This window comes from Oncorhynchus masou, chromosome 24, assembly GCF_036934945.1.
Source record: "Oncorhynchus masou masou isolate Uvic2021 chromosome 24, UVic_Omas_1.1, whole genome shotgun sequence".
Lineage (NCBI taxonomy): Eukaryota > Metazoa > Chordata > Actinopteri > Salmoniformes > Salmonidae > Oncorhynchus > Oncorhynchus masou.
In genome coordinates, this window is record NC_088235.1 from 70,496,955 (window position 1) to 70,520,821 (window position 23,867).

The following is a 23,867-nucleotide window of genomic DNA, read 5'->3' on the forward strand; positions in this document are numbered from 1 at the left end:
TCAGCCTGTTATTGCCATACAAAAGAGTGCCGGTCTCACGGTAATTTACCGTTAATTAACATAAAACACATTTAGCATCTCCAGGCCTCCACAAATACAAGCAGCCAGGGCATGCGTTTGGAGCATGTGCATTTAAAAAAAAAAGGTGAATGAATCCATTTAAATTTACACTGTCCGAATAGGAGTTGGCCTACTGTATGTTATATGGCTATGCGCCATGCTGTAGGCTAGCAGACAAGATATGCTTATATGCCATTATTCTATATTAGGCTATCAGATTTTATAGTAAGAAGATTATAATTGAATAAAATAGAAAGGATATTTTCCCCCATTCCAGAGCTAGAGTGCGCATATGAAGTGGCTACGTTGAGAGTACAAGTGATCATTTGAAACAGGTCCTATACGCTCGACTTAGAGTTATTTTTTTGTTGTGAATGACACAAACCTTAGAAGGCCTTAGATTTTTTTTTTTTTAGATATACGGGCTGAATGATGATTTGTGAAAAGTCGTTAAAAAAAAAATAAGTTTGCGCTCTGCTCCTTGCCTTAGGACGTACACGCTGTTCACTCCAGCCCTCATCATGTGGTCATTATATCACCCGTATTCTCAATTTAATCTCGTCTTTACTAATATGTAGAATTTGTTTCGAATGGGCAGGAACAGGGGCAAGAGGAAAAATACATATCATCCGATAGGAACGGAAGCCACTTTCCCACTAGTTCCACCCACGTCGGGAAGGCACTCCTGTTATTTTGCCCAAACTCTGTATGCCATTGGCTCTGCAACCCTGAACCTGCAGCTAACCCGGTGCTTAATTTGAGAAACCAAGTGAAATCTGGTCGGGAATATCGATAGCAAATTGTGTTTTCACAACGAAACATCTGTTGACAGCCCCTCGCTCTGTGCTCTGGTGAAAGGAATGAAGGAGAGAGAGAGGAGGAGATGGAAACGCCCGGTGGCGAAGTAATGGCAGTCTATTAATTGTGAAAAAAAAATTTTTTTTTTAAATGCCCTACTAGGCTATTCAAAATCAAATACAAACTCACTATAACGTAAGGCTAACTCTGAATTTGTTTAATTTAGGCTGGACCAAGTATGTACCAAAGATATCTTAAAATCAGTTTTTGAATGGTTTTCTGCCTTCTGTAATATGCTGGTAGACTATGTATTGTATAACGGCACAATCGTCATTTTAATTCATGGTTGTTGTTTATTTGGGGGGGGGGGGGGCATGGGCTCATATACAGGCCTATGCTATGCTTCAGCGCTAATGTGCACATGGGTGTCCTGAATGAATCATCGCCTCAGAAAGCGCTGTCCACGTCGTTGTGTTCGGTTCTTCGACAACGTCCACGTTTCCCCACTCAGTCTCAACCTGTCGCTGAACTTCTTTCTTCAAATTGATCCATCGCAGTGAGGCGAGTTTTAAAAGCATGATACTGTTGATAAGTGTTAGATGTGATTTTTAGATTGCATTTGCATTGATGTCAGAGTGGTTAGTGGGGCAAAAGAGCCCCGAGTGCCAAGCCATTAGTGACCTGATGGTCGTTTAGCGAGTTGGGTACAACCAACACATGTCCAGAGTGCATAAGAGGAGATTACCGTGACTCAGCGGTCACCAGGAATTTGACATATACTGTAGCTCAGAGTGCCTGTTACTAGGGTCAGGAGTTTTTCCCTAACCCTCGTCATTCCATCTCTTAGTATGAATGTGTGTGGTATGCAATTATGCTCTTGTACGGCCAATGATGCCCTTCGTATTGACACTGTGGGGGGGGGGGTTTATGAAATTCAATTGTATAGTAATTCTTCTGTAATTGTGCTGCCGGTCCGTCTGTCTCCCCTCACCTCTGGAGCAGTTTCTCCCGGTAGGTGACCCGGTTGGCCCTCCAGTGCTCCAGTTCGGGGCTGTTGAGGGTGGTGGGTCGCTGGTGGTCCAGCACGGTGCCGTCCTTGCCCTGTTTCCACTGCTCATAGCGCTCGGGCTGCAGGCAGCGTACGAACACGTCCATGGAGATCTTCACCATGTCCTTACGACACGTACACTGTGGGGGGGGGAAATTGGAATGAGAAAAACTTTATTATCCACACAATGTGGAAACACTGCGGAATAGAGAGGGGGGCGGGTAGATACAGCAATGAGAAAGGAGGGGAGGTTCACACAAAGTAGACAAAATCCAATATCTAGCCTATATCAATATCTACCATTTGCAAAAAAAAAAATGTTTTTATGATTTCCTTTGTGGCTCCCACAGAACCTTACACACAGACATTTCAGTCAAAATCCTTCTTTAGTGTGTGTCACTGAGAATATACTAAATCCAGACAAAATTGGTTCTGTGGGGGTGACACTTTGACCTTGAATTCTATGTCCACTAGAGATTTCAATTACCCGAAGTCGAAAAGAGAGTATACGGTACATCAAAGAATGCCGCAAAGTCGACATTGACTACTGCTAGGCGGTGAACACAAATCCAGAACTCTCAATAGGTTCCTATTCAGGATCCTAACAGTCACTGGCCAATGGGGTTGAACAGATTTCAGCATTACAGATTTACAGGTTGAAATAAACTAGGATCATAGGCTCAAATCCTCAAGGATTTATATCCAGTTAAACTGAAAATGGGAGCTTTCACAAGGGACAGGAAACATGACTAAAATAGACTTTTCAAACAAGAGGAAATCTGAACTTGTGGCATCAAGTCTAACTGAACAGGACTATACAGCCAGTAAATTTAAATTTCATAGCATTCATTCGAGTTCCCTCCATAAAATAAAAACAAAGAGTTCAAACGCACGATATAAAGATATCTCAGAATGACACTAAAATGGGTGACAATGGCATATTTTACTTGCAATGGAAGGAAATAGGCATGAGAGAGAGAGAGAGAGAGAGAGAGAGAGAGAGAGAGAGAGAGAGAGAGAGAGAGAGAGAGAGAGAGAGAGAGAGAGAGATGGTGAGGGGGAATGGATGGATGGATGGATAGAGAGAGAGATGGTGAAAGAAGGGAAATGGAAAGAGAGCAAGAGATGAAAATAAAACTAATTTTCTTTTTGGGCCCCGGTAGGTGTATTATATTTCTGCTTTATTTCCTGAGCTGCGCTGAGAGGCCTTATGTTCAATTACTGGGAACATTCTTCAGGCCTGCCGCGCCTCAGACAGAGACAGGCAGAACAAGTGGAAGGAGGGAAGGGGAAGAGAGAGGGCGCGAGCGAGGGAGAGGTACTGGATGGAGAGGAGGGTGGTGGTGGTGGGGGGTTAGTAATAACCACAACAACAAGAGCTAGCCCCCCCCCCCCACTGCAAACCAATATCCACACACTACATCTCATCTAGGCAGCACTTGAGGGATGGAAGAAGGGAGGGGGGGGGGGCGATGGATGAAGGAAAAATGCGGCTGGTTACCATGGTCAGATTGGGGACTTTCATAAAAATGTCACCTGGAACAGAGGAATAGGTGCGATAAACCAACAACACAAATGAAAAGGAGATAAATGTGTCTCTTTGCACTGACGGCTGTGTTGGGAATGGGGGGACATATTAATAAGCGCACCAGAGGAAGTAGGAACCAAAAAGATCACATTTCTGTCGTATAAAACTATTAAGGGAAATGTATAAATGTACCATTTCCGAGAGGGGTGGGTTAGAGGGGGAGTACATGCTATGCTTAGATGACTTCATTATCGGATGAAAATGCATTTGGAAATGTACAAAATGTCTCCAAAACAACGAGTGACCCCAAGGCCTTCTAACCAATGAGCCCTATAGCCTACTTCACTTTATATCTTAATGAAGTTTAATGATCGTAGGAGAAGTCCTGAGGCAATGTCGCCCCCTATTAGAATAATATCCAACGTTAGGGGAGCGCTTAAAATTCCGCCACCCAACCTCTCTGGTTCCATCTGTCATCCTTCACTAAATAGGTCTGGACGTTTACGGTCTCCGGTCCCATTGGCAGCAGTGACTGACAGAGCTCCTGTTGAAAAATCCCAATATTTGTGATTCCCCTTCCAGCATTTGGGAACAGCCTGCTCCCCCTGTGTGTGTCACATCTGTTTCTATGGGTACAAGCACTATTCGTGACACAAACTGTTCACGCCCATCTTGCTGGTGGAGAGAAGTGTGCAGGTTTAAAGCTTATTTTCTACAATTCTACACAATGTCTTGGGGTGCAAGTAACATTTTGCAGTTATAAAGCACATTTTCTTGCAATTCTACACATTTTGCCATGTCTAATGTGTATTCGTGTGATATTTGAGTGACACAAAAATTAAAACAATATCTACGTTTTTTTTGGGGGGGGGCTGACATGGGCTAGTTCATCTGGACATTGCTGACAAGCTATAAATAGGTCTAAGGACTGCAGTGACTGACATGACAGGACTGATGATTCATTAGCCAATTTAAAAAATTGCACCTTTTGCATTCTACTATTACAACTTTCAAGAGTAATTTGGAAGCCGGAACTGTGTTCCTTTAAAAAAGACCCCCGGCGGGCCTCCCACTGCGTCGCAGAGCTAGAGCCGTCACCACAGACCTGGGTTCGATCCCAGGCTGATCCCAGGCCGTGATCGGGAGTTCCATAGGGCGGCGCACAATTGGCCCTGCATCGCCCATGTTAGGGGAGGGTTTACTTGGCTAATCGCGCTCTAACGACTCCTTGTGGCGGGCCGGGCGCCTGCAGGCTGACCTCCGTCAGTTGAACAGTGTTTCCTCCGACACATTGGTGCAGCTGGCTTCCGGGTTAAGCAGGCGGGTGCTAAGAAGCGCCTTCGTCTCCTGAGCTGGTTGGGGAGATACAGCGATGAGACAAGATCGAAATTGGGGAGAAAATGGGGTAATTATAGACCCTGGTGCCCCCCCCTTACGCCCCTTCGATGCACGCCCCACAGTTTGGGAACCACTTTGCTAAATGGCATGTATTAATATTTTACTAGACACGAAACAAGCTGCGTTTTGTTACAGCGAACATGCTCTCTTATACCGCGCATGAAAGGGTTACGGCGAGACAAACAACAGTCACATCTTAGTGAACTTTGACCAGAGTCATGGAAGTCCATCTAATGCGGAAATGTACAAGGCTTGAAATAGTGACCGTGTGAAGTATGTAAGTGAGCGTTTTTATTTGCTGTGTGGAGGTGTGTGATTAAATCACATGTGGTATGTTTCATAAGTGTGTGTGTGTGTGTGTGTGTGTGTTTGCCCTCCAGCCTCAGTTGCAGAAACCCTGCTAACGAGCTCTTCCATTAAAAACGCACATGGAGGCCAAACCAGGCAAACTCAAATAATGACTTGCTCGCTCCCCATCGCACTGCTTTCTCCCCTCGTTTAATGACAACAGCTGCACAGAGTGAGGAAGAGGAGAGAGAGAGAAGAGGGGGGATCAAGTTTACAACCGTTAATGAGTCTGTAGTGTACTGTACTGTCTTTGTCCTCTCGTCTGCACCCATAGGAGAGTATCCTTCACATTTACAGCTTGGCTGGACTTTACCTGGCAGTAGGACGCGCGCAGGCTTCCAGAGGAAAAACAAACATTCAGCAGCACGAGACAAACTCCATTTGTTTGAAATGAATTTAGGAAGCTTTACTGAGCTAAACCGAGCAGGTAGAGGAACGACAGTGGTTTTCTGGGGAAAGCTCAAAAACAAAACGATAACACTTTCATGCATATTGCGTAAGGAAGCATTCACTTGCGTTCACAACTGCCGTCGGGGGGGGAGTGAAAGAACGCAAGCTTATATGGGCACAACTTAGTGGGCGACGTCAGATTCAGTGACGCACAGACAGACAGCGTTGACTCCTGCCGCCGTGCTCCGACTTTCTAGTCAGAGCCACCAGATATTAACATGGCAGTCTGTTGTCAGTTCAGCCCGGCATTATCACACAATAAGAAGTGAAATGACGATACACACACTTTGTCTATAGCCTGCTCAAAATCAAATCAAACTTCATTGGTCTCATACACATATTTAGCAGATGTTATTGCGGGTGTAGTGAAACGCTCCCGGCCTAGAGCATACGCAAGAATGCGCGCACACGCACACGCACACGCACACGCACACACACACACACACACACACACACACACACACACACACACACACACACACACACACAATGATAATGCTTTAGTCTTCAGCATCTCCAGCACTCCTTATCAAAGCCCATCAGCTCTAACCCCAAACAAACAAGCGTACGCAAACAAATATCACTATTCGGAGAGAGTGAGTCATCTGCAATTCTCTTTGAAAGATGAAAGGAAGGGAAATGAATCTTCTATTCATACAGCGTGATGAACGTCCATTCACAACACTCCGTTCTTGGGGCCCACAGGGAACTGGCGCCACTGTCGTGTAGTGTCTCGCCTGTTTATTCAGCGTTCTCTATGCGCACAAGGCGTGAAAAATAGAGTCATTTTGGGTTTACATTGACACTGCCTTGGGAGGCTACAATGAGATAAGGGTAGCACGGTATCATTGCTCTGTGAACAAACATAGCCTACCAGAGTGACTGCAAGGAGACTACTAAAAACAAGAGGACCGCGGCTGTAACTAGTAGGTGCTGGTAGGCAGGACAGACGGCTGTATCGCATTAGTGGATACTCACACTGCCCCCCAGGGTAGGTCTACCAGTTTTGACGAGCAGGAGTGACTTTTTTTGTAACAGGTTAGGAGAATTCATGTGCAAGTTAGGAGAATTAGGTTAAGGTTAGGAAAAGGGTTAGGGTTAGCTGAATGTAGCTACAACCAGGCAGAACAGTCTTGGTTTCTATTAATGCAGTTCGGCGGACAGATGGGTCAGCTATTACAGCCTCTCAGCTTTAGTAGACAGGAAACTTGCAATAAGCCACACAGCCCAAAGTGACAGATCCTGCTCGAAGGACCATCTTCCCTGCCGCGTCAAGAGGAAGAGAGTAGGGCTTGGCAGAGAGGACGGAGGGGAACGAACGAAAGATGGGAAAAGGAGTGGACAGACGAATCAGAGAGAGAGAGAGAGAGAGAGAGAGAGAGAGAGAGAGAGAGAAAAAACAACAACATATGGCTTTCTTGGTGCCCAAGCTGTTCTTTCTTTCACATTGCTCTGGCACTTTCCGGAGCAGCCTGTCAACTCGCTGACACAAAATGGAGGGCAAAGCGCAAAGCTGACCAATTCGTCTCTATCAAATTCAGACAGAACTGTGAGGGAGGGCTCCCTGGCCAGTGGAATGTGACCAGCACTGAGAAGGGTCTGGGTGGGGGGGGGCACGGCTGGGTTAAGTACGTCAGAGAGACCGTGTGAGGAGAGGAGGAGAGGGGCTTCTAGTAGTCCTCTGGTTCTTAAAAACAGTTGGCCGCACAGAGAGAGCAGAGCCCACTACTGCAGCACAATGAACTGGCGACCTCGTAACTATGACACGCAGCCAAGCAGAGACAAAGAGGGACTGTGTGTCGCATCATATGCGTGTGTGTTTACGCACGTATGTGTGTGTGTGTTTAAGAGCATGCATGTGTGCGTGTGTTTACGCGCATGTGCGTGTGTGTGTGTGTGTGTGTGTTTACACGCAAGCGCATCCCTTACAGGTAAAGCCCAGATCAAATCCACAAAGTGCAAGAATTTAAAAAAAAAATATGAACAGCAAAAACAAACAAAAAAGACCTAGTTTGCCTTCTGCGAGAGGAGAGGAAGACATGAATAGAAAAAGGAGATCACAAAGGAGATTGAAGAAGAAACCGCCGACGTGACACAGCTTACATATGACGTGGGTCCCCTTTGCCACACGATAAACACGCTACACACAGAAATACGCGCCGATTACCTCATGCTCAGGGCATAAAACAGCTTGTGTGAGCACTGGACTGTGGAACCAGTATTCCAAGTATGCAATTGCATGATTGTGTATGAGATGACAGGTAGCATGCGTAGCAGAGTACAACACATGGATTTCAATCTTCACTAGCGGTCCGCAAATGCAAATACTACTTAAAGCTAGCTTTAGTCAAGGTGACCGCTAACCTCGGAGTGTGGTGTCAAGAAAATAACCTCACACTCAACGTCAACAAAACTAAGGAGATGATTGTGGACTTCAGGAAACAGCAGAGGGAACACCCCCCTATCCACATCGATGGAACAGTAGTGGAGAGGGTAGTAAGTTTTAAAGTTCCACGGCATACACATCACAGACAAAATGAATTGGTCCACCCACACAGACGGCATCGTGAAGAAGGTGCAGCAGGAGGCTGAAGAAATTCGGCTTGTCACCAAAAACATTCACAAACTTCTACAGATGCACAATCGAGAGCATCCTGGCGGGCTGTATCACCGCCTGGTACGGCAACTGCTCCGCCCACAACCGTAAGGCTCTCCAGAGGGTAGTGAGGTCTGCACAACGCATCACCGGGGGCAAACTACCTGCCCTCCAGGACACCTACACCACCCGATGTTTACAGGAAGGCCATAAAGATCATCAAGGACAACAACCACCCGAGCCACTGCCTGTTCACCCCGCTATCATCCAGAAGGCGAGGTCAGTACAGGTGCATCGAAGCTGGGACCGAGAGACTGAAAAACAGCTTCTATCTCAAGGCCATCAGACTGTTAAACAGCCACCACTAACATTGAGTGGCTGCTGCCAATACACTGACTCAACTCCAGCCACTTTAATAATGGGAATTGATGGGAAACGATGTAAAATATATCACTAGCCACTTTAAACAATGCTACCTAATATAATGTTTACATACCCTACATTATTCATTTCATATGTATACGTATATACTGTACTCTATCATCTACTGCATCTTTATGTAATACATGTATCACTAGCCACTTTAACTATACCACTTTGTTTACATACTCATCTCATATGTATATACTGTACTCGATACCATCTACTGTATCTTGCCTATGTCGCTCTGTACCATCACTCATTCATATATCTTTATGTACATATTCTTTACCCCCCTACACTTGTGTGTATAAGAGAGTAGTTTTGGAATGGTTAGTTAGATTACTTGGTTATTACTTTGTCGGAACTAGAAACACAAGCATTTCGCTACACTCGCATTAACATCTGCTAACCATGTGTATGTGACAAATACAATTTGATTTGATTTGATTTAACTTCAGTGCTAAGGGACGATGGCGTCACGCTAAATCTAGCTGCAAACGCCCCCAACTACACCCGTCCATATGCAACTTCAAATGGCGGTCCGTTACAGTGCTGTGTGTTTTGTAGGGGACACCGAGGTGACCGTCTGGTAGAGTGTGCATTGACCCACCTGCGTTGCCATCTTGCCGTAGTCGATCCAGCGCAGGGTGGCAAAGTTGGTGGACTCGGCGCAGTTGAAGCCGTGGTTGAAACCGGCGTGGTAGCCGTAGGGAAAGGTGACCATGAACTCGCCTTCTTCCTGAGTGATCTGGAGAGAGGGAAGAGTCAAAAGTATAACGTCCCTCTGTCGACGTTATGATACTAATCCAACAGGACGCAGTGGTATAATCGAGTGTTCCTTCCACATGAATCCATATCTGAACATTTTGTTTCGGTTTGGATGACTGACCCTGAAAACTGTAAAATAGTCGCATAAAAATGTTCAGTCAAAACACACAAAAAACACACAAACATTAAATGTACATTAACTGACTGAGCATGCAAACTCATAAAACTTCATATCGATATATCGCATAAGAAAACAGTGTTATTAACCCAAGTTTTGATGGGCGGAGATGTGCCAAAATGACGAAGTAAGTTACACTCAAGGAAACTCCATTTGGACAGATAGACTTGGCAAAAAAAGGGTAAGCAGGGCTAGCTCTTAATATCCACAATCATTAAGTGCTGATGGGAAGGCGGATTTGCTTTCTCAACCCCCCCCCCCTTCTCTTCCTCCCTCCACCTCTCCCTCACTTGAGCTGCCTAGCGGCGCCGGCTCCTAGAGAACCATTTGCGGCGGTACAAGCGCAATTAGACTGAAGCCAGCGAGCATGGCGCAGGGAATTAGCCAGCCCGCGCAAATCAACATTTGCATTTGGTTGCGCTTCGTTCTGAGGCAGGGCCATCACTTACTGAGAGCCGGAGAGGCTGAAGAAGACACAGCTCACCGGTCCCCTCTGCATCTCTTCGAAATTAAGCCTGACAAATGATTGAGGTTTCTATTTCGACGCTCCTGGGTTTTCTGTGTTAACTATTACATTGGCAACCCCTGACAGAAATATTACATTATTTTTGCACTCAAAAACAAAAAGTTTTCTACAGCTGAACTTCAAATTACGCTAGAAGTTTTGGATCCTTGCTCTTAACCGTCTCTTCATCAATTCACCTCCTCTCTCCAAGAGGAAGGCATAATCTGTTCGCTATAACCATTGACTAGTTAGGACTAGCGCTCATGATCGAGGAGAGGGGCACATGAACTCAGCCTTAAGGAAGTGTAGAGATGGGAGACAGGCAGGCAGTGCGACGGAAGAGAGAGAGAGTGGGAGGTAAAACAGAATAGTCCCAATATCAAAGGCTCCTCTTGTAGCTGCAACAAAGCACAAAGCCGGTGTTATTTTTACACTCAAATCAAGGGAGATGCTCTCAGTGTGTGTCAGGTAACACGGTCCCTGTGATAACGACACCCCGAAGGAAAACGGCAAAAAGGGAAGAGAAAAAAAAGGAGAGAAAAAAAAAACTTTGGGAAAAAGCCAAACTCTGCAGACAGTAAAGAACTGTGTATGCCCGCATTAGAAACTTACTGTTTTTATCTTCGATTTATTCCGCACCGTGAGAGTTTCTATCTCCTACAATTATTATCCATAGAAAAAAATTAACATAGTGATTCATTTTCTATCGCGGAAATGTGAAAATATGGAAATTGAAATGTAACCAAGACTCATGGCTCAATCTCCATCATCATTTAGTGTGAAGTGAAGCTATAATCTTTATATGAAGATGTAATCAATCTCATGATCAACTTTTCAATACTGTGTGTGTGTGTCTGTGTACACTGCATATGAGTAACGGAGTTAAAAACATACGGTAAGCTCATTCCCCCAGCTAGCTTGAAATGTTGCGGGTGGAGCCATCCAATTGGTACCTTTTGGGTGGCTCAACCCGTTGGAATGTTGTCGGGGGGAGGGGGGTCACATGTACCGTGAAGCAGAGTATCACTGGTTCTAGACCAGTGTGGGTCAGTCGGGTAGCGGAAGAAGCTAAGCTGCCAGCAGCACACTTGATCCCCGTTACATGGGCACGTGTTGCGCAGGCCCACGTGTTCGCGCACATGTTGGCGCGTTCACTTCTACGTCCTCCGTCCATCCATCCACTCGTCTTCTGCAATTTCCCCGCCGTTCGTCCCGTTGGTTGACAGGAGATCACCCGCACATCGACACCAACTTCAGCATGCCTCCTGACCCAGCCATCCTCATCTAATGTGCTATTAACCTCCACTTTGCTCAGAGATTGGCAGGCTTTCATTACACCCCCGTTAATTTATTATCTGCGGTCGGTGCTAGAGTCAGCTCGTCATATGGCGTGTCCCAAATGGACCCCTATTTTCTATATAGTTCACCACTTTTGACCCGAGCCCTATAGGTCCTGGTCAAAAGTAGTGCACTAAATAGAGTGCCAATTTGGGACACAGGCATGCGCTGAACCAAGCTTCCATGTCCTCTTACAGGTTGAAGAATTGCAATTGTGGTTCAGCAGAGGGTTCCATTCAGAAGGGTTAACACAAAAAACGGCCTTCGGAGGTCGAGTGTTTCCTTTCTGAGAGCTGTTTGACAGGTTAAAAGTGGTGGTGTGATGAACTGAGTTCTACTGCATTACCGGAATATCCCTCAAATATAGATTTTCAAATTGAGAGGTGTTAGAGGTGTGTTATTGGTTAAATGTCACACATGATTGTATGACATCAAATCAAATGGATGTGGTCGCAGAATGTAACATCACTTCATTTACTTCCTCAATTAACCCTGACGGAACATTCTGTTGCTTTCAAACTTTAGAGCCCAGGGGCTGTATGTATCAAGAGTCGCAGAGTAGGATGTTGATCTAAGATTAGGTGTGTCCCCCCCCATGTCCATTCATTATAATCTAACGGCAACTGGTCCTAGATCAGCACTCCTGTTGTGACATGCTTTATGAATTCGGGCACAGGCCTTTTCCAGACCCCAATTTCAAACCCCCCCAACTGTGTCCTGCTACCTACCCTGTCGAAGGGGATGCTGTACTTCTTCAATATGGATGGGGAGATGAGAGTCATCTTGTGGCGGAGGAAGGCGTCACAGCCCTGGGAACTGCCTGGGAAGAAACCTGCAGGCAAAAAAATGTAAATAAAAAAACGCTACAGTAATATAAAGACCGAATGGGCGTCTACCCACCTCCATCTGGCTTTTGTGGGTCACATTTTCTTTTTGTAGATTTAATAGATTAATTAATAGATTAATTAATAGATCTCTCTATTTTAATCACAGATAAAAAAAATGTTAAAAAATACTGTCAATCAAATATCGTTGCTTTAAACTTCTCTCTCTCTCCTAAAATTGATTAAATAAACATTTTCCCTCATCAATCTACACACAAAAACCCTGTAATGACAAAGCGAAACAGATATACCCAAGACCCTTTGCTATGAGACTCGAAATTGAGCTCAGATGTTTCTACAACTTGATTGGAGTCCACTTGTGGGAAATTCAAATTGATTCGACATGATTTGGAAAGGCATACACCTGTATGGTCGAAGGAATTGTCCGTAGAGCGGAGTGTATCGTCCGAGACAGGATTGTATCGAGGCACAGATCTGGGGAAGGGTATCAAAACATTTCTGCAGCATTGAAGGTCCCCATGAACATAGTGGCCTCCATCATTCTTAAATACCTTTCCTAGAGCTGGCCACCTGGGCAAACTGAGCGATCAGGGGAGAAGGGCCTTGGTCAGGGATGTGACCAAGAACCCAATGGACACTGACAGAGCTCCAGAGTTCCTCTGTGGAGATGGGAGAACCTTTCAGAAGGACAACCATCTCTGCAGCACTGCACCAACCAGGCCTTTGGTAGAATGGCCAGATGGAAGCCACTCCTCAGTAAAAGGCACATGACAGCACCTAAAGGACTTTGACCATGAGAAACAAGATTCTCTGGTCTGATAAAACCAAGATTGAATTCTTAGGCCTGAATGCTAAATGTCACGTCTGTAGTAAACCTGGCACCATCCCTACGGTGAAGCATGGAGGTGGCAGCATCATATTGTGGGGATATTTTCCAGCGGCAGGGACGGGGAGACTAGTCAGGATCGAGGGAAAGATGCCCCGAGCAAAATACAGAGAGATCCTCGATGAAAACCTGCTCCAGAGCACTCAAAACCTCAGACTGGGGCGAAGGTTCACCTTCCAATATGACAATGACCGTAAGCACACACCCAAGACAATGCAGGAGTGGCTTCAGGACAGGTCTCTGAATGCCCTGGAGTGGCCCAGCCTGAGCCCGGACTTGAACCCAATCGAACATCTTTGAAGAGAATAGCTGTGCAGCGACGCACCCCATCCAACCTGACAGAGCTTAAGAGGATCTGCAGTGAAGAATGGGAGAAACTTCCCAAATACAGGTGTGCCAAGCATGTAGCGTCATACCCAAGAAGACTTGAGGCTGTAATCGCTTCCAAAGGTGCTTCAACAAAGTACTGAGTAAAGGGTCTGAACATGTAGATGGATATTTCATGTATTATTACATTTGCAAATATGTCTAAAAAAACTGTTTTTGCTTCGTCATTACGGGGTATTGTGTGCAGATTGATGGAGGACAAACAAAATAATATTTGAATTTGTATTTATTAGGGATCTCCATTAGCTGCTGATAAAGCCGGAATTCTTCCTGGGGTCCAAACCTATTAAAGCACTTATATGATGTACTGTATTATCTTTTGTTTTATATGTCATGTAACATTATTTCACCACTACATATCTACAATACAAAATGGTTTAATGCCGCCATACAACAATACCACAATCCATGCGTATGCATGTGTCTGTACCATTGTGTCTCTTCAGAGTCCCTGTTGTTCCATAAGGTATTTTTACCTGTTTAAAAAATAATAACAATAATCTGATTCTACTGCTTGCATCAGTTACCTGATGTGGAATAGAGTTCCATGTAGTCTTGGCTCTATGTAGTAATGTGCACCTCCCATAGTCTGTTCTGGACTTGGGGACTGTGAAGAGGCCTCCGTGTACATTTAAGGGCCAGCTGTGCAGCCCTGTTCTGAGCCAACTGCAATTTTCACAAGTCCCTCTTTGTGGCACCTGACCACACTACTGAACAGTAGTCTAGGTGTGACAAAACTAGGGCCTGTAGGACCTGCCTTGTCTGTAGGCTTGGGCCCATTGGGCTGACTGTCCTGTTGAAGACAGCGCAGCAGAATAAGGATGTAACGTAACAAAACGTGGGAAAGGTCAAAGGGTCTGAACACACACCGAATGCACTGTATGTATTGGATAACGGCACAATCATTTGTGCTTTTCTGGGGGTGGGCTTGGGCTCATTAAATGTAGGGCTCATAAAACGTATTTAATGTATGGATCAGTCAAAATCAAGGCGGTGCAAGAGCGTCATCGTCCAACATGGACTCGCATAACATATGATGGACCATGTAGTCTCTTTCACATAGACTTCCTGCTTACGATGACCATATGACCCCGCTCTAGTGAATAAGCCACAGACGGCGCAGGACTTAGGCCTAAGCTCCCCACCCAAACGGAAGACATGTAGTGCCTTCAGAAAGTATTCATACCCCTGGATGTATTCCACATTGTGTTGTGTTACTGCATGAATTCAAAATTGATTCAAATCATCCCCTCCCCCCTCTAATCCATCTACACACAAACACCCCATAACGACAAAGTGAAAACATAATTTTAGAAAATGTTGGCAAATGTATTGAAAATGAAATGCAGAAATATCTCATTTATGTAAGTATTCACAGCCCTGAGTCAATACTTTGTAGAAGCACCTTTGGCGGCGATTACAGCTTTGAGTCGTCCTGGGTATGTCCGTATCAGCTTTGCGCATCTGGTTTTGGGGATTTTCTCCCATTCATCCTTGCAGATTTCCTCAAGCTCTGTTAAATGAGATGGGGAGAGGCGGTGAACGGCACATTTTCAATGTGATTCAAGTCTGGGCTTTGGCTGGGCCACTCAAGGTCTTTCACATTCTTGTTCCGAAGCCATTCCAACATTGCTTTGGCTGTATGCTTGGGCTCAAGCATACAGCCCCCCCCCAGTCTAAGGTGGTTTGCACACTGAAGCATGTACTCATCAAGGATTTGCCTGTATTTGGCTCCATTCAATGTTCCCTCTATCCTTACCAGTCTCCCAGTCCCTGCCGCTGAAAAGCATCCCCATAACATGATGCTGCCACCACTGCTTCACGGTAGGGATGGTGTTAGACAGGTGATGAGAGGTGCCTGACTTTCTCCAGATATAGCGCTTTGCAGTCAAACTAAAGAGTTACATTTTTGTCTCACCAGACAACAAAATATCTTGCCTTACACTCTGAGTCGTTCACGTCCCTCAAATCAAATCAAATCAAATCTTCGCCAACTTCAGGCGTGCTGTCAGGTGCCTTTCTCAGGAGTGGGTTCCATCCAGTGGTGTAAAGGACATAAGTATAAACACTTTAAAGTACTACTTAAGTTGTTTTTTGGGGAACCTGTACTTAACTATTTATATTTTTGCCAACTTTTACTTCACTACATTCCTAAAGAAAATGATGTACTTTTTACTACATACATTTTCCCTGACACCCAAAAGTTACATTTGTACCGTCTGGTTTGCTTAATATAAGGAACTTTAAATGATTTATACTTTTACTTTTGATACTTAAGTACATTTGAGCAATACCATTTACTTTTGATACTTAAAAAATTGTATTTGGGTTTAAATATACTTAACTTTTCCTCAAGTATTATTTTACTGGGGGACTTTCACTTTTACTTGAGTCATTTTATATTACTTTTACTCAAGTATGACAATTGAGTACTTTTTCCACCCCTGGTTCCGTCTGACCACTCTCCCATAAAGCCGAGATTGGTGAAGTACTTTATAGACCATTGTCCTTATGGCAGCTTCTCCCATATGGGCCAAGTTCTGTCAGAGTGATCATTTGGTTCTTGGTCACCTCTCAGACCGAGGTCCTTTTTGCCCGGTTGCTCAGTTTGGTTGGACGGCCAAGTTTAGGCAGTCTGGGTAGTTCCGTATTTTTTTCACTTTTCCCTATGATGGAAGCCACTGTTTTTTTGGAAACTAGAACATGTTTTATACCCCTCACCAGATATATGCCTCATCACAATCTCAGAGATCTACAGACAGTTACTTGGACTTCATGATATCGTTTCTGCTCTGACATGCACTGTCAGCTGTGGGACATTATATAGACGTGTGTTTCTTTCTAAATCATGTCCAAACAATTGAATTGGCCCCAGGTGGACTCCAATGAAGCTGGAGTGACATCTCAAGGATGATCAAATTAAATTGGATGCACCTGAGCTCAATTTGGAGTGTCATAGCAAAGGGGTGCAAATACTTATTTCATTTTCAATAAATGTGCAAACATTTCTAAAAAACATGTTTTCAACTTTGTAATAATGAGTTATTGTATGTCGAAGGGTGAGAATAAAAATAATCTGTAACACAACAAAATGTGGAATAAGTCAAGGGGTATGAATACTTTCGGAAGGCACTGTAATTGGTGGTTGGAGAAAAATCAGAGAAGAGCTCTCCTCTCAGGTCACAGTGCTCTGAGTCCCGACGTGGTACACATCCAGAAAGCCTTTAATTATCATAATAATTTCTTTGGTCCCACAATCCCTCCCTCCGCGCCAGACCCCGGGTCAACGTCATCAGGTCACCGGGCCAGACTACACGGCAAGCCAAAGTGAAGAGTGAGAAAATTGAACCAGTGCCAAAATGGCACACTATGATATCAAATAACGTACGTGACAGTTTTACCGTTTTCCGACCGGGCCTTTATTTTTTCGCCGTCATACCATTTCATCTTTCTTTGTCTTTTCTCGATTGCCACGGCTTGTTCAGAAGGCGAGAGGTGCTTGTTGCCTAAATAAACTAATCCGATCTCATGTGAAAACCCTCCCTTCTCTTCCGCCTTTCTTCCTCGCTCCTCTTCAGATGACAATTCATTTCACGCCCATAGCCTCAAAGACCAGAGTCTCCTCTTCAAAAACAAATCAGTCCTTTCCTCTTGTATATCAATAGTTTCTTGAAGCCTTCAACTTATTAGACAAGGGAAAAATATGTTTCTCACACTCTCACACACACACACACACACACACACACCTCTCCCGATGAGCAGTCTGTGCTGCGACTCAAAGGATGGGTAGACCGTCTGCCCAGTTAAACTTTAATATAACTGACAGTATAATCGAGGCCCATTTCATCCTTCATTTTCATTGCATTGTTTCAGAGCCTGTTTCGTCTCAAAGAGGCGTTTTCTCTGGCGGCTGCTGTGTGAGCTGATAAAGGTGAATAATGTGCCGGCGAAGCCCGCGTATTAATCCCCATTAAAATTCAGCCGGCAGTGTGGAACTCTCCCCAGGGCAATATTAACTTAAAGCTTCATTTTGTCCTTTGAGTTTGAAATTACCCCCCCCCCCCCCCCCGCGCGAAAAAAAAAGGACCAGGCTGTGACTGAAATTACGTGATAAGAGAGAGAGAGAGAGAGACCAGGCTGTGACTGAAATTATAGTGGTAGCAGGTGTGACTGGCTGAGAGTGTTATTTGTGTAACGTCGGGTATGTGTGATGTCTTTGTGATGCTTTGTACTCGTGGTCCTGTGTAACTGTTCATACAGCTACTCCGCACACTGACAACGACATATTGAAATAGATCAAAAAGCATCTCATAAGCGTGGGAAGTAAGCATACGCATGGCTGCGGTCGGCGTTACGACTGTCTGCGTTGCTGTTACATTGGCGTTATGTACGGTTGCACACGACCAACAGTGAACTAGATCTACTTGAAAATACATTTTCTACTACTTCTGAATATACAAAATATATGTATTAAGACGATTATGACGATGATGGTCTTTAGTTCACAGTTATTGTCCATAATGGTCTGTTACACGATTATACGACTATTGTGCAAGCCCTACCGTCAATACTCCACGACGTTCTTACCCATTCACAGCACAACGTGTTGTACAGTACTTCAAGCGTTTCTAAATAAAAAAATAACTGGTCGTATTTAGCATTATTCACAGCCACAACAAAAAAGGGCATAGGTGTCTACAGTGCATTTTCTTTCCTGGGAAGAAGGAGCGAGAAATGTGATGAGAAAGGCCGCACTCTCTGCGTCAACGGCCTTTTTAAACAGCAGTTGATGGAGAGGCCAGACAGTTAACAGGCCACTCTATAGTCACTATCAGGTGGACCAAGGCCGTCTGTCTCAGTGTGTGTATGTGCGCGTCAGGATCTGGAGTAGTCTTACCTTGCGCCAGTCTCTCCAGCCTCTTGCCGTGCTCAGGCGGGACGGCGTACCTGAACGGAAGGAAAGAGGAAGAAAAGAGAACATGAGGCGGGTGGCGGGGAGAGAAGAAGAGTGAAGATGGCACGAAATGAAGGGAACTCCATCTCATCCTCTTTTTACAGTCTTTAGGAGAGGAAATGGACAATGTTATACCTCTTTTTCACACACACAGAGAGTAGTTCACCTCCACTTTACACAGCCATATACACTTCTCGCTCTCCAAAGACATAAGTCTGCTATCACCAGTGAGAATACTCCGCTTTTTATGCTTAGTTCTCTTGTCAAAGTCCTCGTTACACACGCGCGAACACACACACAAAAAAAACACACTTAACTCGGCTAACACTCCGAAAACATTTAAAAAGGGAATTCATCAAAACCATCTTGGAGAAATCAAATGACTGAGGACTTTGTAATGGTCTTTGTAGTGCTCCATTCCCCCGTTTCAAATGAAATCATCAGAAAACAAGAGAAGAAGAGAGGCCAAATCTCTCTCCGTCCACATTAGAGACTTTCATTGCTCTTGTTAGTACCATCATCATTAGCACAATTATTTCCTCCAGTTTAGGGAAAGCAAAACTAGCGCCTCACCCTCCCTCTGGCCAAAGCCCTGTTTATGTGATCGGAATAGAAAGACATCTACTGGAGTATATGGCGAGACGCAGCTGTGTTAGACTGCCACCCGGTGGACCTTACAGTGAAATGCTTACTTACAAGCCCTTAACCAAAAATGCAGCTTTAAGAAAAAAATTCCCCCCAAAAGTATGAGATAAGAATAACAAAATCATTAAAAGAGCAGCAGTAAATAACAATAGCGGAGCAATATAGAGGGGGTGCCGGTACAGAGTCAATGTGTCAATGTGCGGGGGGCACCGGTGTTGAGGAAATTATGTACAAGTAGGTAGAGTTATTAAAGTGGCTATGCATAGATAATAACAGAGAGTAGCAGCAGCGTGGGGGTGGGGGCAATGCAAATAGTCTGGGTAGCCATTTGATTAGCTGTTCAGGAGTCTTATGACTTGGGGGTAGAAGCTGTTTAGAAGCCTCTTGGACCTAGACTTGGTGCTCCTGTAGCAGAGAGAACAGTCTATGACTAGGGTGTCTGGAGTCTTTGACCAGTTTTAGGGCCTTACTCTGACACCGCCTGGTATAGAGTCCCTGGATGGCAGGAAGCTTGGCCCCGGTGATGTACTGGGCCGGGCGCACAACCCTCTGTAGTGCCTTGCGGTCGGAGGCCGAACAGTTGCCATACCAGGCAGTGATGCAACCCGTCAGGATGCTCTCGATGGTGCAGCTGTAGAACATTTTGAGGGGGAATAGGTTTAGTCGTGCCCTCTACACAACTGTCTTGGTGTGCTTGGATCATGTTAGTTTGTTGGTGATGTGGACGCCAAGGAACTTGAAGCTCTTAACCTGCTTCACTACAGCCCCGTCGATGAGAATGGAGGCCTACCACTGTTGTGTCATTGGCAAACTCAATGATGGTGTTGGAATCATGCCTGGCCGTGCAGTCGTGTGTGAACAGGGAGTACAGGAGAGAACTGAGTACACACCCCTGAGGGGCCTCCGTGTTGAGGATCAGCATGGCAGATGTATTGTTACCTACCATTACCACCTGGGGGCGGCCCATCAGGAAGTCCAGGATCCAGTTGCAGAGGGAGGTGTTTCGTGCCAGGGTCTTTAGCTTAGTGATGAGCTTTGAGGCACTATGGTGTTGAACTCTGAGCTGTAGTCAATGAACAGCATTCTCACAAAGGTGTTCCTTTTGTCTAGGTGGGAAAGGGCAGTGTGGAGTGCAATAGAGATTGCAGCATCTGTGGATCTGTTGGTGCACTATGCAAATTGGAGTGAGCCTAGGGTTTCTGAGATAATGGTGTTGATGTCAATATTACAATGCTAATAAGTCGTGTGTGTGTGTCTCTTCACGGGAATCAAAAGAAAACCTTGCTGGCACCCCCTGGGAATTCTCACATTTTCTAACTAACACACGCCTTTATCAGGTGTGTGTGTGTGTGTGTGTATTGTGTGAGTGTGTGTGCACAGATGAGTCCTTCCTTCAAACATCTAATCAGGCAATCATCACATCTACCTCTATTACATCCTCCCTGGACCACTGTTGTCATGGCAGCGGCACGTCTCCTTGCCAGCGCCCGACCGAAATAAACAAACAAAGAACACAGAGTAAATGAAAGGTCTGTGAACTTTTCCCTTTCTCTTCAGCAAGTGAGATGAGATGATGTTTTCACTGCTGCTGCTACTACTACTGTTGAGGAGAGGAGTCAGGAGCTGCGTGGGGGAATATTTGACAGTTTGAGGAAAAGCTTGTAGGTAAGTGTTCGACTGGTCTGTGTGTGTGTGGGGGGGCAAAGTTGACTTAGTCAAATCATATGGGAACTATGGGATGTGCACGGTTATTCGAATATCTGAACAGATATTAGCACTCGAACACTTGTGAGTCTTCATTTGTGCCCCCCCCCAAATAAAAATGATATGCCTATTTTAACCCTGAAAATGCTTTTCTAGAATGTCATAAAAAATATCCATGTGACATTGTTACATACAAGGATATACCACAACATTTCTAAATATGAATTTACCAAAGCAAACTTTTTTGAGTGTCGTAGCCTCCAAGTGCTGTAGCTTGTTGTTCATGTTGGCCAACCAAAGCAGCAAAGAGGCTCAATGTGTAGTAAGTGGAGTGAGAGTTTACTAACGGAACGCAAGACGGAATAAAATTTCAGAATTAAAAAGGAGTAGGCTACAATGAGCAACCAACAGGTAGGCTGTTGTTTTATCTGAATGGGGGTAGAAAGCGCTATCTGCTCTAGATTACTCCAGTCAAGACAGGCACCGTTATACAGGATGCTAAATAACATTGTGGCTGCCACAAGCGAGCTAGTCTTGGCTGTAGCCTAGTTGCCTTGGGTACTGCAGCTCTCTCTTCACCTCGTCTGCTCGCTCCCATCTCACCAGCCCCTCAGCAGTGGAGCGCCAGCCTCTCGCTCAGCGGTATTCAGGTCAAAATCCACATGTATTTTGACTATCTGGATATCTGACAACAACAAAAAAATCATCATACTATTTGAATAGTGGAATGATTTCAAATCCCTAGTGGGAACATGTAGGCCTACAACCAACCAACCAACCAACCAAGCAACCCCACACACACACGGAAATTCATTAAAACATGATAAAAAACCCTACATCCACTGCTCTGTCCTTCACACGCCACAGGAAATGCAGGAGCACAAACAAACCGAACGTGACGATCTAATTGAGATGTAACACCACGTGGCATAAAACACATCCACTCAACGGTCTGTCTTCTTAAAACCCACGCCTCCTCTCCTCGCTACAGTCTAACATGTTAAAGTGTCCTATTAAAAAGGAGAAACGAGTCATGTTCTTATGTTTATACTAAAACACACATGGACAGGGAGGCAGGTGTGTAGACGACAAACTAGTGTAGCAGGGGTCAACTGACAGCTTTATTAGCCTAGTGTCAAAATGCTATTTTGTCATGTTGACCATGGTCTATATGCATGAAGCCTGTCTGAGTACGAGTGCTGACACGGGATCAGTTTAGCCTTTTACATCCGGTTTGGAAGACTGATTTAAGAACCCCCTCTTTTTTGGGGGATCACGATGAATAAAATTGAACCTTATCCTATTGAGGGATTCTTGTGAATGGCTAAGAATTGGGAGGATATAGGTAAGGGCAAATAGAATTTTGAAAGCGACATTTGTAATTTGAACCTAAACCACAAATGCATTCAACTGGGTTACCAAGGGAACCAAAGTCATCAAAGCACGTTCAAAAGACTAAATCAATATCCTGTAGAATAAACTCTAAATCAATCACAGTACATCAGTGTTCACTATTGTTGCACACGGCTATTAAATGAATCTGGGTTTTGATATCTAAGGATTACAACCTCGGTCTTGCTGATCTACACAGCTAAACCAATTGATCTGCAACACATGGGCTTAAATACACTGAGGCACAATCCACCACCTTGCATTTCTATGAAGAATCAAGATCTTTGTCAATAAAGCACACAGAGATATTGTGGTTCAACAGACATGAGTAGTCATATTCTCTCTCTCGATCCTCTACTCGTCTGGGTTTCACCAAAAAAAAGAAAAGAAAAAGAAGATTTTAGCATAAAGAGATGATCGTTCGTCCATTGCCTACCAAGATGATCTAGCGCTAAAGACAATCTTTATGACTTTGGGAAAGTCACCTGCCTAGGTCTTCTAAAAAGGATTCAGAATGTATGCCAGATAGCCAACCAGGAGGCCTGTTGCTGCCCCGCCTGCTAACAACTCAAGAGGACATTAGTAGCAGCAAATTTGATTTTGTGCATGAAGTGCCACAGACGGTCGATACTAATTTGATGTCTCTTTTCTCAGCCAGCCCTGTCGCAGAAAGCAGAGAGAGCTACTTGGTGTTCGTGTGTGTGTGTGTGTGTGTGTGTTGAAACTACTGAAACTTTAATTCCAATACATCCAAACTCTATCTTACATCTATTGGGTTCGTATTTTCATCTGGAAAACTCTTTCATCAAGGAAACCCAATCAATATCCAAAGGTCATTATAAAAAAAGGTGTGTATTGGTAACAGCCAGAAGACATATGGTTGTTTGAGTCTTGATTCGGGTATTCATATCCATAAGGGAATGGCAGAGCAGATGGGTTAAGATTAGAGTAGAGACATTTGGAGCAGAGATACAGTGCATTCAGAAATTATTCAGATCTCTTCACTTATTCCACATTTTGCCGTGCCTAGCCTTATTCTAAAATTGATTTTTTAAAATATTATTCTACACACAATATGCCACAACGACAAAGAAAAAACTTTTTTTTTAAAGAAATGTTGGCAAATTTACATAAGGTTTTAAACCCTTTACTCTACTTTGTTGAATCACCTTTGGCAGCAATTACAGCCTAGAGTCTTCTTGGATATGACGCTACAATCTCTGCAGATCCTCTCAAGCTCTGTCAGGTTGGATGGGGAGTGTTGCTGCACAGCTATTTTCAGGTCTCTCCAGAGATGTTCGATTGGGTTCAGTCCGGGCTCTGGCTGGGCCACTCAAGGAAGTTGACGCTTGTCCGGAAGCCACTCCTGTGTTGTCTTGGCTGTGTGCTTCAGGTCGTTGTCCTGTTGGATGGTCAACCTTCGTCATCAGTCTGAGGTCCAGAGCGCTCTGGAGCAGGTTTTCATCAAGGATCTCTCTGTACAATGCTCCGTTCATCTTTCCCTCAACCCTGACTAGTCTCCCAGTCCTGCCACTGAAAAACATCCCCACAGCATGATGCTGCCACCACCATGCTTCACCGTAGGGATGGTGCCTGGTTTCCTCCAGACATGACAC

General features: G+C 44.7%; 1 protein-coding gene across 1 annotated transcript in view; it reads right to left on the minus strand.

Annotated features, from left to right (window-relative positions):
• The window catches only part of LOC135512545 (lysine-specific demethylase 4B-like), a 94,504-nt gene that overhangs the window by 29,941 nt on the left and 40,696 nt on the right, over positions 1–23,867 (minus strand). Inside the window, 4 exon segments of the mRNA XM_064934682.1 lie at positions 1,850–2,046; positions 9,260–9,397; positions 12,167–12,270; positions 18,454–18,503. Coding sequence (XP_064790754.1) covers positions 1,850–2,046; positions 9,260–9,397; positions 12,167–12,270; positions 18,454–18,503 — 489 coding nt within the window.